Here is a 16,033-nt window from a genome sequence, read left to right as displayed (position 1 = left end):
TCAAACCCAGTGCCCCACGGGCTGGCAAGTGCTCCACCACCGAGCTACAGCCCTGCCCTCGTGTGATCTCCTGAGGCCACAGTTAAACTCTCCAAGAAGAACCGTCCAGGAATTCTCAGCATGAGGCGGTGGGGGCTTTTCCATCTCTTGGAGTTCTTATACCTAGAAATAAGAATCGCCCCAGAGGTTAGAAAATCGATGTATTCTTGTTGTCGGTTTATTTTCTAAAAACCACCATTGTGGGCTCAGGCGTGGGAGATTCTCACAGATTGTTGCTGTTCTGACGCCCACAAACAGAAGGAAATAAACACTCTACACAGGTCGTCTTTCAAGACGCACAGTTAAACATGCTGAAGACTTCCCCGGCCCCACCCCACTGCACAAACAAAAGTTGTGGTAGAAAGGGAGCCGGGTCCTTTGTGGGATGTGTAGTGGTTGGCTACTGCTGCATAACAAATTGCTCCCAAGCTCAGGGACCCCCCAAAAAATAAACGTGTGTTTTGTCACTTCTGAACATTGGGAAATCAGAAGGGTTTTGGCGGTGGCTGCAGCTCTGGATCTCCATGAGCCTGTGGTCAAGGGGCTCCGGGCTGTCACTGCAGGCTGGCTGTCTTCACGGTGGCCCCTTCCCCTGACTGTTGGTCTTCCTCAGCACTTGGAGGTTTCCACAGCTCTGCTTGCGATTCCTTCTGACGTGGTGGCTGGCTTCACCCAGGGTGAGTGTGATCAGGAGAGCAAGCAGAAAGCCACGCCATATTCACCAGCCCAGAAGGGAAGTCACAGACTGTCTCTTCTGGTGTCCTACTGGTCCCACAGGTCAGCCCGTTCGTGTGGAGGGAACTGCCCCAGGCCATGAACACCAGGAGGTGTTCCAAGATGGCTGCTGGGCCATCTTGGAGGCTGCCCATGGCCGTGTGGTCACACAGGCTGATGCTGCATCGGGAAGAGTGAAGCAGGGCCGATGGTGTGGGTGCCAGCACGCAGCCCTACGCCACTCGGTGCGGGCAAGTGTAGGAGGGCACGTGTCCCAGGCCTCTGCAGGTCTCCCCTGCCCGGGACTCTCCTGGAACTCTGCTGCCTCTGGGCTTGCTGAGCGGCGAGTGCTGAAGAGCAAAGCCAGGGCAGAGCAGCGGCAGTGGGCAGTGCGTGGGAGGAGGAGGGTGGAGCCCAGGCAGCCGAGGTCACCCGCCCTTCTCAAGCCTTCCGCCGAAGGCCCAGCCCTGCCCCAACGACCAGGGAGGGGGTTCTGTCGATCAGAACCAAATGGTTATGACACAACCAGTAGATAAAGGGACACAGAGTGCTCTGTCCACACTCCAGAGCGTCCCTCGGCCAGGGCGGGAGCGAGGTGACACGACTGCAGTGCAGGTGGATCTGCGGACCTCGTGCTCAGTGAGAGCCAGACGGGAGTTGCTTTAAAGGTGGCGGGTGTCAGTTCCATCACTTGAAGGATCGTGAAGGATCGTGAGCAGGTGCTCACGTCCACTCTCCCTTTCTGCTTGGTCCTCTCTGCCCACTGCCTCCTGGTGATTCCCCAGGGGCTCTTGAGACCCTCCCACGGTGCAGAACCTTGTCCCTGCCCAGGACTGTCCCACCCCACGGCCCAAGCCCAGCTCCCTGCAGGCTCCCTGCACCTCTGCGGCTTCCCCCACCCTGACACGGGCCCCTCCGTTCTTGAATGCCTGCCTCTGTCCATCCTCCACTCCATTAAGCGCAGGAGGTGCATCTGCACACTCGGGTGCACAGATGCACCCAGGCGAGAGCCGGGGCAGAAGCAAGGACGCTGCTTCTGTTTGGGTTATTTTTTTGCAAGAACCTAAGTGTATGAAAATAGGTCAAAAAAACCCAGGGGACCCCGTGACCTCCCCAGAAATGGAGGAGCCTGGGGTCAGGGGGTGGTGCTTCCTGGGATGGAGTTGGAACAGGCCTGGGGACTGTCGGGGAGGGTCTTTGACCTTGGGGGCCACAGGCAGGTCGCTCTCTGACAGGAGCTGTGCTGGCCTGCAGGTAGGTGTCCGAGACGCCGCCTGGCCCACTGCGCCCTGCAGGAGGATGTCCACCACCCTTCCTCCCGGGACCTTGGCAGGACCGCTCTGGGCTCCCGCTGCGCCTGCTGCGTGTGGGCACGGGGACGTGGTGCCACTCCGGGAACATCCTCTTCTCTCTTCTTCGTCTTAATCCCTTTTGTCCCATCACAGAGGAAATGGGCTGCGGGAACTAGACTTGATGTCTGTCGGTATTTCCGCTCCTATTTCCAAGCCAGCACCAGTGTCGGGGTGGCTTTCTGGGTCCTGCAGGATACTAAGCAGCGTCCACCCACCCAGGCCTTGGCTCCCCAGTCATGACCACCCGGTGTCCCCGGGTGTCCCCCAGGCTCCTCTGGGGGCAGTGAGTCCTCCCCTGGAGGACAACCGCTCTGACGGATCAGGGCATTTTAAAGACGGAGTGCAGTGTCACACAGTTCCCAACACTGACAAGGATTCCCACCATCAGTGCCTTGGTGCGTGTTTCCATGGTGGCTGTCACACTCACACTCACACACACACACACACACTCACAACACAACACACACACTCACACTCACACACACACACTCACAACACACACAACACACACTCACACAACACTCACACAACACTCACAACACTCTCACACACACACACACACACACACTCACAACACACACTCACACTCACACACTCACACAACACACACACACTCACACACACCCACTCACAACACTCACACACCCACTCACAACACACACATCACACACACACAACACTCACACACTCACAACACACACACACAACACTCACACACCACAACACACACAACACAACATACACACACTCACAACACACACTCACATACACTCACACTCAACACACACTCACACAAACAACACACAAAATACACACACTCACAACACACACACACACTCACAACACACACATAACACACACACAACACAACATACACACACTCACAACACACACTCACATACACTCACACTCACAACACACTCACACACTCACACACACAATACACACACTCACAACACACAACACTCACACACACTCACAACACTCACACACCCACTCACAACACACACAACACACACAACACTCACACACACACAACACAACATACACACACTCACATACACTCACACACACACAATACACACACTCACAACACTCACACACACTCACAACACATACACACACACACACTCACAACACACACAACACACACACATACACAAAACATGCATACACACACAACACACACACACTCACAACACACACACACACACATATTGGGATTTGGGGACACTTTTTAAGGCCAGTTATTCTTGCCATGTTGAGTGCTGGGGTGGACCAGGGGACCTCGGAAGCTGAGCTTCATCCAGAGCCATGCTGCTGGCAGGCAGCCCGGGGGGTTCAGATGGGGAAACTGAGGCCTGGACGTGCCTCTAAATGGTGCCTGGCTCATCTGACCAGTGTAGAATCCACCTCTGACCACCAGGGCAGCTACCCCAGGACAGCCCAGGAGCCACAATCTGAGAACCGTGGCTTAAAGTACAGACGGGGGCCAGGGCCACGGTGTGCCGGGAGCAGTTCCCTGCTGCCCGGAGCCCAGGCCCCACCCTGGCCCCTGCCCCTGGACTCCAGGTCTCACGCTGCTACGGGGGCAGCCTCGCCTGTTCTTGCTCTGGCTCCCTGCTCAGAGGCCAGCCCGAGGGACTCGTGTCTCTGATGGTCACCGGTGGGCCACCTTCCGCAGGTCAGGCTGGGGCCTGTGTCCCCTCCCAGGTGGAGAGCAACAGATATCCAGAGCCAAGGTGGGCTGGGCGCCTCGGGCTCAGAGGGCCCGCGCTGTCCGCAGCTTTTCCCGGCTGTGGGGTGAGGGAGCAGCGCCTCTTTCCACTCTGCCGGCTCGACTCCTGAGGCCTGAGGCCCCGTGCTGGCCACAGCCCCTGTGGAATGGTCTCCTGTGGTGCAGCCCGGCAGGCCAGCCAGCCGGTGTGCTCCCTGGTGAGTCGGGCCGGACGCCGGCATCTCGAGCTCACCGTCTTCCACACCAACACCAGTGTCCTCACTGCCCACCTGTTAAGCAAATGTCCCCGGGGCACCTTCAGCAGATGGCAAGATGCCACCTTGGGTGCTAACTTCTGCATTGGTGAAGTCTCGCTGTCTCTGCCACGAAGGGCACCCCCTCGATGGCTCCTGGGACCCCCAGAGAGAGGCAGACTGGGACAGGTGCAGTCGGTGCTCTTTAATGAAGGAGAACAAGCCCGCGAGTCAGGCTGAACAGTCGCCCCACACGACAAGGAGCCCCGTCCCCTGCCCCCGCATGCCCCCAGCTCTCCCAGGGACGCGCCTCAGCAGAGCAACGGAGTAGAAGTGGAGCTGGGTCCCCAGCCCATCAGGCAGAGGTCCACTCGGACCCTTGGGTGCTACATGCTCTGCAGCATGTGGAGCGCGTGGTGAAGACACTGCAGGGCAGCAGGGGCACAGCCGTGGCGCTGTAGGTTGTCCAGGCAGTAGGAGGCCCCTGGCTGGCCCCGCTCCCAGTGGGTGAGCAGCAACCCCTGGCCCTGGCCGCTCAGCACCAGTTGGGCCTGCTGCCCACTGAAGCTGACCTGTGGGGCGAGGAGCAGAGGTCGAGGTGGGGGGCCCCCTGCCCCTTCCCCTCCCTGCCCTCTGGGAGGAGCCCGCACCTAGGTCTTCGTGCCCACCCCCCACACCCTGAACGGGAAAGTCAGAAGCCAAGGCGTCCACAGTACAGATGGGGAAGCAGACTCAGATGAGGGCTCGCTGCCACGGCCCCGAGCACCCTGCAGCCAGCCCCTCACTGAGTGTCGGCCTCCTGGCTTCCGGCAAGGCCACGTGAGGAAGATCTTCTCTGACTATAGAAGCCAGCCAGGGCAGACGGCTTGCCAGCGAGCTCTGCAGCCCGTGGGAGCAGGGGGGACTTTCTACTATGACGATAAAGTGACCAGGAGCAGTGTTGTCAGAGCTGGCGTGGAGCTTCACGCTAGGGCCCTCAGGAGCCAGGGCCACAGGAACACAGGGACACAGGGCCCTCAGGGACACAGGGACACAGGGCCCTCAGGGACACAGGGACACAGGGACGCAGGGACACAGGGACGCAGGGACGCAGGGACACAGGGCCCTCAGGGACACAGGGACGCAGGGACACAGGGACGCAGGGACACAGGGACACAGGGACACAGGGACGCAGGGACACAGGGACGCAGGGACACAGGGACACAGGGCCCTCAGGAATTGCTACAGCCACCCAGGGAAACAACCCATGAGCTTCCCATGATACTGTGAGCCACAAAGCGACCACCAAGCATGACCTCCTACTGTTCCCAACTGTGCTTCATTGTTTTGTATTGCTGAGGATGGGCCCAGGGTAGCCTGCGTGCTGGGCCAGCCTTGAGCCCTGGGCGCCCCTCCAGCCCCTTCATACTCAGGAGCCAGTACTTTTTGTGTTTGCAGGGGCCGAATATTTCCTGGGACCCCCCCAGCTGGTGTCAAGAAGCCCTGGTCCCCACCTGCCAAGCCCTGCTCACCTGCACTGTCCCGTCGCTGAACAGCAGCAGCAGGGCCCGCGAGGACCCCAGGAAGCGCAGCAGGCAGAGGCCGGGCGCGGCGGGCGGCTGGGGTGCAGGCGAGGCCCCCTCCTGAAGACAGAGTGTCAAGGCGCTGGCCTCACCTCCCGGCCTCCCCACCGCTCACCTCCCTCACCAGCTTCCCTCACCTCCCGCAGGCGACGCTGCATATAGCAGGTGAAGAGCCGCAGGACCGCCAGCTTGGCACCCAGCGCGCTGGGCACGTCCCTTGCGGCGAACGTTTCCAGCCTCCCGCGTGCAGGCAGGTAGCAGATGTGGCTGTGGCCGGGGAGGGGCCTCAGTCCCGGCCCCTGTGCCTGTGGGCGACTTCCCACCTGTCCCGGCCTCCTGGATGGCGCTCTGAAGACAGCTCTGCCCACCACGCCATCACCCCAGCCCTGCCCTCTTCAGCGTCCTTGAGGCGTGCCACCCCCCAGGGCCACCGTCACTGCCTGCCTGCTAGTCCACCACCTTCCTGCTGGTCCCTGCGTCACTGGGGCCAGAAAAACCACGCTGAAGAGTCAGCTGGGGTTCCTTCCCAGCACCAAAAAAGCAGGTCAGCTCCCTCCCTGGGCCTGACAGTGGCCTGGGAGGCCTGGCGGCACCGCCCCCTCCGGTCACTCTCCTGGCCTGCAGCCTGCCCCACCTGCCCCAGGGGGCCTGGCGCACCTGCTCCTTGTCCTGCACGTCTCCCCTGAACTCACTGTGGCAGACACTCCTTCATGCCCCGTCTACTGCCAGTCACCCCCCTCCCGAGCTGCCCCACCCGGGCAACTTCTCGCAGAGGCTCCACCTGAACGCAGCCTGTTCACGTGCTGAGCCCCGAGCCCACCGGGCAGTGAGCCCATGCACAGGAGAGGACCGCTGGTCCCCAGGGAAAGGAGCCCCGAGACGTACCTTCCTGGGGGGCGCAGGGCCATGTGGGTGCCGTCCCGAAACAGGACACCGCTGCCCCCATCCGACAGCTGGTAGCCAAAGCCATACTTGCTGGAATAATCCACCCACTTGGGAGCCCAGAGGATGGGCCACTGCTCCCCCGGGGGTTCCTGTGTGGCTGGGCACAAAGGTGAGGTGCCTGAGCTGGGGGGGCAGGGTGGGGCCGGAGCAGGGTCAGCTGCTTCACACAGGGGCTGGAAAGAGGTTCGGGGGGCTTTAACGGTGGGCCAGTAAGCAGAGGAGATGGCCAGCTCAGTGCACACGCCTGTCATCCCAGTAACTCGGAGGCTGCGGCACGAGGGTGACACGTTTGAGGTCAGCCTCAACAACTTAGCAAGACTGTCTCAAAATAAAAAACAAAAAGGGCTGGGGTATGGCTCAGTGGGAGAGCATCCCTGGGTTCAATCCCCAGCACCAAAGTAAATAAGAATAAAGAAATGTTGAAGGAAGTTCAAGGACTGGTCTCCTGCTTCTCACCACTCAGAGGGAGAATCTGGGGCCATGAGAGCCTTCTTAATCACTTGCCAATACAAAGCACCAGAAGGTGTTTATTTTATTAAAACAATTTTGCATTTGAAAATTAGTCACCCACCATGGCAGCAGTGGCTTAGCATCGCCTCTCGCTTGACCAGGCGATCAGACACTTCGGAGTAGCTTGTGAAGGATTTTGAATGTTCTCAATACAAAGAAATGCTCAATGCCTGAGGTGAGGGACCTGCCATTCCTCTGATCTGCCCCCTACCCCGGCCCCGTGCTGTGCGGAAATGCCACACTGGAGCTGTGAATGTGGCCAGGCAGTAGGTGTCCACCCAGCACACACCAGGCCCTGGTTCCATCCCCACAGCAGAACAAAGAAAAAGGAAGAAATCCCACTCTGGACCCATAAATGTGCGCAAGTACTACGTGCCAATTAAAAATAAAAATATGAAAGTAAATGAATTGTCAACTGAAAAAATATTGCTCACTTCCAAGTGGGATCCTGGATTGGATCCTGGGATAGAAAAAAGGACAGTAGAGGAAAAACCAATGACATCTAAATACAGAGTGAACTGGTTACTCAGGAGGCAGAGGCAGGAGGCTGGCTGGAGCCCAGGAGGCTGGGGCCAGCCCAGGTGACAGCCACATGGATACAGTGGGGCGCTGGGTTCCCAGCCCACCCTGCGCCAGCATTGCAGCTGGGGCCCCGCATCCCCGCAGGGAGCAAAGCTGGGAGGGCTGAGGAGGCTCCCACTTATCTTTGTGACTTTCTGTAAATCTCAAACAATTTTTACTGTTTATTAAAATTATTAGAAATATGAAACTTGGCTCGGTCGCTTACGGCCTCTGCAGTTCCATCCTCTTTGCACACGGCTGCAGAAGCTGGAAAGAGCAGGGGGCAGGTGGGCACCGCCCGGGGCTGGGGCTGGGTCCTCCCCAAGCAGGCGGCAGGCCGCGGAGGGTGGAGGTGGGGCAGGGGGGGCGTTTGGGGAGGAAGGGTCCCGTCTCCTGGGCAGGGGTGGATGGACACCAGGCTCGGAGCTGGAGGAGGTCCACGTCTCTTCCCGGGGCCTGAGGCCTGACTGGGTAAGCATCTGAGACTGGCACCTCTGAAAGGAGAAGCCTGCCCCCAGGGCCCTCCCCAGAAGGGCTGGCCTCGGAGGCTAGGGACTCGCTGCAAGTCACTGCACCCTGAGGCCTGCCCCGTCCACCCTCCGTCCCCAGGGGGCCCTGAAATGGGGAGGCGCTGGATGGGGACCCTGGACCTAAGTCAGCTCGTGCTGGGCAGATGGGGCGGGGCGGCTCCTACCCACAGGGCCAGTGTCCAGGCAGAGCTGCAGGTTCCTGATGGCAGCAGCCACCTCCGTCTCTGGGCGCTCCTGCAGCCCTGGGGACTCAGAGCTCTGTGGGGACAGCCAGCCTGGGCCCCTTCTAGACTCCCGCGTCCAGGATGGTCTCAGCTCTAACCCAGAAGGACAGCGTCCCATGTTTCAGGTGTGCGAGCAGGAAAAGGGCTATGACTGGGCGGGAGAAGGGGGTGCCCAGCCCACAGATGCTCACCTGCCAGGCTGCTCCGGAGGGTCCCTTGTGTAAGCAAGTGGACACGGGCCTGGGGACAGTGAGCCCCTTTCTCAGACCGGGAGGCCTTTGAGGGGAGTGGCAGAGCTGAGGGGGCCCTGGCCTCCCCAGGACCCCTCCCAGTCACCTCGCTCAGCACCACACGAACTGGGTTCCTCAGGGAGCATCTCACAGGCACACAGTAGGCACTCAGCAACTACCATGTGTGAACCAGGGGGTGGAACAGGGCCCCAGGAAGAACCCCAGCACGGGAGAGAGTTGGACACAGACGGGCCCCAGCCCAAAGGGTCAGGACTAGACGGAGGGGCCCAGCCTGGGGACCCCGAGGGGCCCAGGGAAGCCAGCATGGAGCAGGGCCTTCAGGGGTGCGGTGCCCTCCTAGCCCCTCACCTGGCCATGGCAGTCCGAGGAGTCAGGTTCCGGCCCCTCTTCTCTGGGGCCTGAGGCCTCTTTGGGGGTGAAGGGGCCTGAGGGAGCACAAGGCTTTGGGGCAGAGCCAGCCCGGGCAGAGGGGAGGCACCCGCGTGCAGAGGTGGGAGGCATGGGCCAGCACAGGCGGGCGGGCGGGTGAGGGCAGGCAAGAGCCAGCGTGGGGGACGCGGGCAGGGGTGGCAGGCCAGGCACTCACAGGGCGGTCCACACTGGGTCAACAGCAGCTGGCCCATTTTCCGGCAGAGCCTGCCCAGCGGTTGCGGGAAGGTGAAGAGTGGGGGGCTGTGGCAGGAGTGCGGTGGCAGCCGGTCTGGAGTGAAGCCCTGCAGAGAGGGCAGTGGGTCAGGCCCGCACAGGCTGCCCCCCCCCCCACCGGGTCACCGGGAGCAGGCCTCCCCGCATGGGCGGAGCACCTCAGGGCCCTGTGCCCACCTGTGTGAAGAAGTCGTCCTGCAGTAGATGGTCCAAGGAGGGCCGCTCAGCTGGGTCAGGCGCCAGGAGGCGGGCAATGAGGCGGCGGGCGTGGGGCGACAGGTCAGCAGGCTCTGGGTAGCGGCCCTCACGGATATTCTGGTACATCTCCGACAGGGACGCCGCCACGAAAGGCGGGGTGCCGGTCAGCACTGTGTACCTGGGCAGGTGGGCAAGAGTGAGGGCGCCGTGCGTCCAAGCTCCCTCAAGCCACACGCACACGGCCCTCCCCAGCCCCACCCCACTCTAACACGCTCCCCACCTGAGCTGCGTCCACTTGCCCGCCCACCCCTGTGCAGGTTGCTCCGGGGATGTTGTGTTCCACCTGCCAGCACCTGGCACACCTGCACACACCTTTCCAACCCCAGCCTGTGCACAGGCGTCACGCGCCCTGATCTCCTCTGCCACCCCTCACCCACACCCGTCCGCACCTCTGTGCACATTCACTGCACCCTCAGCGAACCTGTGCACACACGTCCCAGTGGTCCCTGCACACTCGAATGATGGCAGGTGCCTGTCCCTCGTGCCCACACCTCCACACACCTCCCCCGTCTCCACTGAGCCTTCCCTGTACCTGCCTTACACCTGACCTTGCCCACCTGTGCATGCTCCCACCTACCCACTACCTGGTCCTGTCTGGGCAGTGCTGCCCACCTGCCCCACTCACATGATGCAGCCCAGGGCCCAGATGTCGGACAGGAAGGAGTGTCCCTTCCTGGACACCACCTCCGGGGCCAGGAGGCTCGGAGTCCCGCACAGCACCCTGGGAGGGAGTGACAGGGATGGGAAGGCTGGGGCCCATGCCATCTTGGGGCCTCTCTCACCTGCCACAGGGCCTCTGGGCCTCCCACTCTCACCTGTGGCAGTGGCCACCTGGCCCCACCCTGGCAGCCAGTCCCAGGTCTCCGATTTTCACCTCCATGTTCTTGTTAAGGAAGAGATTACCTGCCCGGGGAGAGGATGCGGGGCATGATGGCAGAGGGCAGAGGGCAGAGGGCGCCCGTCCCTGCCCCCAGCTGCCGGGCTCCTCTTCGCACTCACTGAGCTTCAGGTCTCTGTGCACGATGCTCTGCTGATGGAGGTAGCGCAGGCCACTGATGGAGCCCCTCAGGTAGTAGCGCACCTCCGGCTCCGTCAGGGTCTGCCGCGCCTTCAGCACGTGGGCCAATGACTGCAGGTAGCCAGCAAGCAGCACACAGCCCCCCGCGGGTACGGTTAGGTGGCCATGAGTTCAAGGGGCCCAAAAAGGCAAAGGGAAGTCCAACTTGGCCTAGGCTGGCATAGCTGATGGTGGGACTGGCACAGGCGAGCACACGTGCACTTGAGAGAGCTCGGGAGCAAGTGGGAACAGGCAAGTTCGCAGGGGCCCAGATGGCCACGGAGAGCTTGACAAGGGCTTGATGACCAGAGGCCAGCACAGGGGCACCCAGGTGAGTACAGGGATACTGAAGTGGACCAAGCGGGCTTACAGGGGTCAATGAAGGTTGAACCAAGTTCAACTGGGCCAAGGTGGGCACGGCTACCTGCAGGAGGAGTTCTGGTGAGCACAGGAGCATGCAGGTGAGCATGGGGGGTGTGGGTCCAAGTGGGCCAAGTAGACACAACTCAGCTCAGATGGGCACTGTGACCACGATGAGCAGGCAAGAGCCTGACAGCCACAGCGCGCACTGAACACAGGTGGGCACAGGGAGTAAAGGATGGACATGCTGGACATATGTGGGCACAGGAGCATGCTGGCTGGACAGGGCACAGCAGTGGGCACGACGAGGGCACGGGTGGAACAGATGGACATGGTGGGCAGCCCTGCCCTCCCCCAGCACCTGTCGGCTGCAGTATTCCAGCACCATGTACACGTGATCTCGGTCAGAGAAGTGTCCGTGGAAGGCCACGATGTTGCGGTGCCGCAGGCGGCTGTGCAGGGCAATCTCACGCTCCACCTGCGGGCACGGCCCCGCATGCATGGGTCTGCAGGTGTGCTGAAGCTCCCAGCCCCCAGCCCCACCAGGGTGGAAGAGGCCTCCGCAGTCACGCTGCTGGGTGAGGACCCTACCTTCCCTCTGGAAGGAAGCCTCCCCACACCGTTGCACGGCACCACCTTGAGAGCGAACACTGCACTGGTGGACATGTCTGTCAGCTTGTAGCAGCGGCTGAAGGCGCCCTATGAGAGAGGGTCAGCCTCTCACTGGACAGGAGCACCCAAGTATTGCCACGCTGGTCACACCTGGGCAAACCGCAGTGCCCGTGGAGACACAGGGCTGCGGGGGATCTGGTGTGGCCAGGGCTCTTCACACACACTGGAGACAAAAGGGCACACAACTCACACCTGTACACACGACACATGGACATCCACAAAGGCAGAGAACCACAACACGCAGACACCCCCAGTGTAGGATGCCTGTAACCTAGACCACAAGACAACACCCGCACCCACAACACACAAACACAAAATGACCAGACCCAGCACAACACATGGAGGAACACACACCCGGCCTAGACACAGCCCACAGACCACAGTAAGTAACTGGACACACAACATACAGGCACACAAGCACAACCCATGGACATGCACAACAGCACAGGGACAAAACACCCAGATACACAGACACATCCAGACCTAGATGCCTACAACCCACAGGACACAATAGAGAAGCTGGACACACAATGCAACATCCCAACACACAACACATAAATGCACAACACTTGGACATAACACATGAACACATAACTCAACACCCAGACTCATAATACAACCCCAAGACATCCAGCACACACAGACACACAAACAATACATGGACCCACAAGACCTGTCCACACAAACACAGCATATGGATGAACCACACAGACCCGTCGGAAAGGCACCCAGACGCACACCCACACCCTGAACACAACCGCAGACACGCCAGTGCAGGCGGCCACACGATCCGCACTCCACGACAGTACCTCGCAGCCCCGGACGCCCAGCCCACGCAAGCGCCGCGCAGGACACCAGCCTCCCAGGGACGCGCGCCACGCGCAGGCAGGGCTGGGCGCAGGACCCGCAAGGCGCGCCACACACCTCGCGCCGGCGATGGCGCGCTTTCTCCCCGCCCCGCCTCACCCAGGCCAGGACCCCCAACCCCTCGCCGCGGACTCGGGGGTGGGGCTCCCACCTTGCCGATCAGCTTCCCGCGCCGGTAGACGCGCCCCGAGGCGGGGTCGCGCAAGAAGGCGGCCACCGGCTGGTGGCTCCTGCGCCGCCGCCTCAGCCCGGGCTCCATCCGCTCCGGCACAGCGCAGCCAGGTTGCACCCAGCGCAGCGCCGCGCTCGCGGCTCCTCTTACGGGCCGGGGCCGGGGAAGGGGCGGGGCGGGGCGGGGCCGGGCCGGGCGCTCCCCCTCCGCCACCCGCCGAGCCGCAGCTGCCTGGGGAGCCCGGCGCGCGTGCGGGGTGGGCGGGCTGGGGAAGTTCTTGCCATCCCGCAGCGCCCGCGCCCTGCGCGCCAGGCGGGAGCCGAGCGCCCTGCGTGGCCCTGCACCTCCCGGCACTCTGGGGACGGTTACAGAGCCCATTTCACAGGGCAGAAAACTGAGGCTTGGGGGCCTCCCAGGGAAGGCAGGAGCCAGGAGCTGGCTGAGCGGGGCTCTTCCCAAAGTGTGCTTGAGGCCTGAGTCCAGTGGTCGGCAATGTGTCTGTGGTCCGAGGGCCCACGTGACACTGGCTTGATCACTTGGGGCACCGGGGAGCCCCACCAGGATTAAGAGCAGGAGAGAAGCCCAGTGTCTCCAAGGCTGGAGCTGCCAGGCCAGGGTAGTGAGACTCTGCAGGGGGCTGAAGGAGACAGGACTGGGCAGGACACCACTGGCAGGCTGTGTCACCTGTGAGGGAGCCTCAGCATTGAGAGAGATGTGAACAGGCCCTGTGCCCTGGGCAGCCAAGCAGGGGTGTCTCTGGAATGGCGACAGGAGGGTGAGTTGGGCGGCAGAGAGGGCCCAGCCCTGGCCCCTGGCCTTTCCTGGGCACCACCGAGTCACCCTCATAGCCTTCTGCAATCAGGGCCTGCCGAGGATTTCCAGGTAAACACCCGAGCTCCAGGCTGCTCAGGCCACTTGGTGGACCAGGAGAGAGCAGTGGCCCTGGACCCAGGCCGCTGCCCTGGACTCCCTGGTATTAATCCCCAAACATTACATAACACACCAGTGGGGAGGGGTTAGCAGGGCTCCCTGTGGCTGGAATCAGGCCTTGGAATTTTCCAGAGACCAGATTTCAGAATTAGTCTGGCCACTCCACGGGGGATAAGCAATACCCTCTAAATGGCCGCCCATCCACCTGGTGTGTCAAACGGCAGCATCCAGGCTGTGAGAGACTCCAGGACTCAATATGTTTGACGGAGCAAGATTCATCCACCTTTGCAGGGTTCTGGTATCTGTGCCAGGGTGGAGGACTCTGGGCCCAGTTAGGGACCAGCTGGCTTTCGCCAGGAGGCCAGGTCCCCTGCCAGTGAGAAGCAATGTAGCTCAGGGGCATGTGGGTCTGAGCCATCATGACACTGGCGCTCTCAGGCCAGTTCCCTCTCCACGAATACCTTCATTAAGTTAACCCAGTATGTCCTAAGCACCTACTGTGTGCAGACCCTGCTGCCCAAGATAGGCCCTGCAATGACATCTGTGGAGACCTGGAAGGAGGTGGTCCAGGACTTAACAGGTGCAGGAGTGGGTGGGAAGGCTGCATAGGGATCACAGGGCGCCAGGCCCTCCCTGGAAGTGGCTGGTCCCTGAGTTAGGTGCTATTCTTAGCCCCAAGGGACAGACCAGAAACCCCAGCTCAGGAAGGCTTGTTCGAGCCCAAATCACCCGCTGCAAGTTGCCAAACCTTGCCCAGAGTCTAGGTTGCAGTGGATCCAGAGCCTCTGCCCCCACATTTCTGTCCCTTCAGGCCCCCTGCCCCAGCAGCCCAGGCAGCAATGCCAGGCAGAGTCCTTGCACTGGGCTGAGTTGGTGGAAATCCAGACATTTCCTGGGGGAAGAAACGAGAGTTCCTGGCCCAGAGCCCCACAGCCTGCCCGTCAGCTGATGCGTGGCCCAGGCCAGCTCTCCACTCCCCGGTTGCCTCTGGGGTTCTCTGGCTGTGGTTCTGCCTTGGAGCTGGGGATGTATCCTGGTCCCAGCCTGGCCCCTCTGAGCAGGGACCTCCTCCCTGTGTCCTTGACAGCTGCTCCAGCCCCGAGCTCTCTGCCCACCCCCGCCTGCTGGGGCTTTCTGGGGACAGCTAGGAGGAATCCCCTGGCACAGCCTTGGCTCTCCTCAGAGGCCCCTTGCGGGATGTTAGGGATGGGGACGGGTAGTGGGTCCTAGTGGCTATGCAGCATCCCGTCCTGAATGCGCCCGTGCCTCAGAACAGTGAGCCTTATGGGAGCGAGTCCCTCCTGACACTGTCTCACTCCACTCAAGGAGTAAAGGAAGCAGGGGGCATCAGACCCAGGGCTGGGGTGGGTGTTCCTGAGAGCACCAGTCCCCGGGCCCTGGAAATGGGGTACATGCCCCTGCACGTCTGGAGAAGACAGGGCCACAGGTTTCAGAACCACAGAGGGAAACTGGCATGTTCAGATTCACTTCTTGAAATCCACACTGGAGAGTGAAGTAAACTTTGTAATTAAATGAAATTAAATTAAATTTTAAATGAAATTAATTAAATTTTAAATGAAAAGCACAGACACTCGCTGCAGCATTACCCACGCAGCCAGAAGGTGCAGGCAGCGCGTGGCCATCAGTGGGTGAGCAGATACACGGTGTGGCCATCCCTGTAGCAGTGTCACTGCGCCACCCCCAGGGGCCGGGCTCCGACACACGCCGCGGTGTGGATGGGCCTGAGGACACAGTGCTCAGAGGCATGCGCCAGACACAGCAGGATACAGGCGTAGAGGCCACCACCGGAGGCCCCTGGGTGGTCAGATCTGCAGAGACAGGAAGCAGCACGGTGGGGCCAGGGAGCGGGCGTCCTGGGGAACCGAGCGGTACGTGGAAGGTGGAAAGTTCTGGAGATGCTGCTCGGCTCTGTGACTGGGCTTCATGCCTCTGCACCCTGCACTAAAAAATGGAAAACGGATATTTCACACTACCCTGAGCCCAACCTGGGGGCTTCCTGCACCCTTGTCACACAGGGAACAGGCCGGCCAGCCTGAGAGCTTCTCTGCCAGGGCCAGGCAGCTTTGGGGCTCCCTGCGCCCGCTGTCTGGTGCAGGTAGAGCTCGCCTGGTACCCCTGCCTGTACCCCCACTCCAGGGTGCGGGCCCAGGTTCCCTCCAGGCCGTTCTCTCCCTGACCTGAGGTAACTCCAGACTCAGCAGATTTCTCAGGAGAAGCTCCGGGAAGCTTTTCTCAAAATACCTACGGCAGGTGGAGGGGTGGCTGAGAAGGCAGGGTGCAGGATTCCCAGAAGCCTCTGGGCTCAGCTCACGGGACTGGCACGGGGTCTGGGTTGGTGGTGGCCCAACCCTCCCAGCCCCCTCCTGGGAGCTGCCAGGGTGGGAGCATCCAG

General features: G+C 61.3%; 1 protein-coding gene across 1 annotated transcript; it reads right to left on the bottom strand.

The window, feature by feature from the left end:
• Positions 1–5,541: 5,541 nt before the first annotated feature.
• On the bottom strand, positions 5,542–12,910 carry PLK5 (polo like kinase 5 (inactive)). Its single transcript, XM_079114913.1, has 14 exons — positions 12,670–12,910; positions 11,571–11,678; positions 11,341–11,457; positions 10,562–10,691; positions 10,378–10,465; positions 10,188–10,283; positions 9,482–9,680; positions 9,246–9,372; positions 9,008–9,084; positions 8,600–8,684; positions 8,353–8,426; positions 6,524–6,729; positions 5,776–5,905; positions 5,542–5,698 (listed from the first exon to the last, which is right to left on the bottom strand). Exons 1-14 carry the CDS (start codon positions 12,775–12,777, stop codon positions 5,549–5,551), a joined length of 1,695 nt encoding a protein of 564 aa, XP_078971039.1. The 5' UTR covers positions 12,778–12,910; the 3' UTR covers positions 5,542–5,548.
• Positions 12,911–16,033: the final 3,123 nt, after the last annotated feature.

The sequence above is a fragment of the Sciurus vulgaris genome (assembly GCF_902686455.1).
Source record: "Sciurus vulgaris genome assembly, chromosome: 16".
In the NCBI taxonomy this organism is placed as follows: domain Eukaryota; kingdom Metazoa; phylum Chordata; class Mammalia; order Rodentia; family Sciuridae; genus Sciurus; species Sciurus vulgaris.
This window is presented reverse-complemented; position numbering and strand designations above follow the sequence as displayed.

Coding starts and splice junctions, on each gene's coding strand:
- PLK5 (XM_079114913.1), bottom strand. CDS start 12,777: ATGGAGCCCGGGCTGAGGCGGCGGCGCAGGAGCCACCAGCCGGTGGCC. Junction 11,679..12,669: donor GCGGGAAGCTGATCGGCAAG/GTGGGAGCCCCA, acceptor CCTCTCTCATAG/GGCGCCTTCAGCCGCTGCTA. Junction 8,427..8,599: donor CCTCCGGAGCAGCCTGGCAG/GTGAGCATCTGT, acceptor CTGAGTCCCCAG/GGCTGCAGGAGCGCCCAGAG.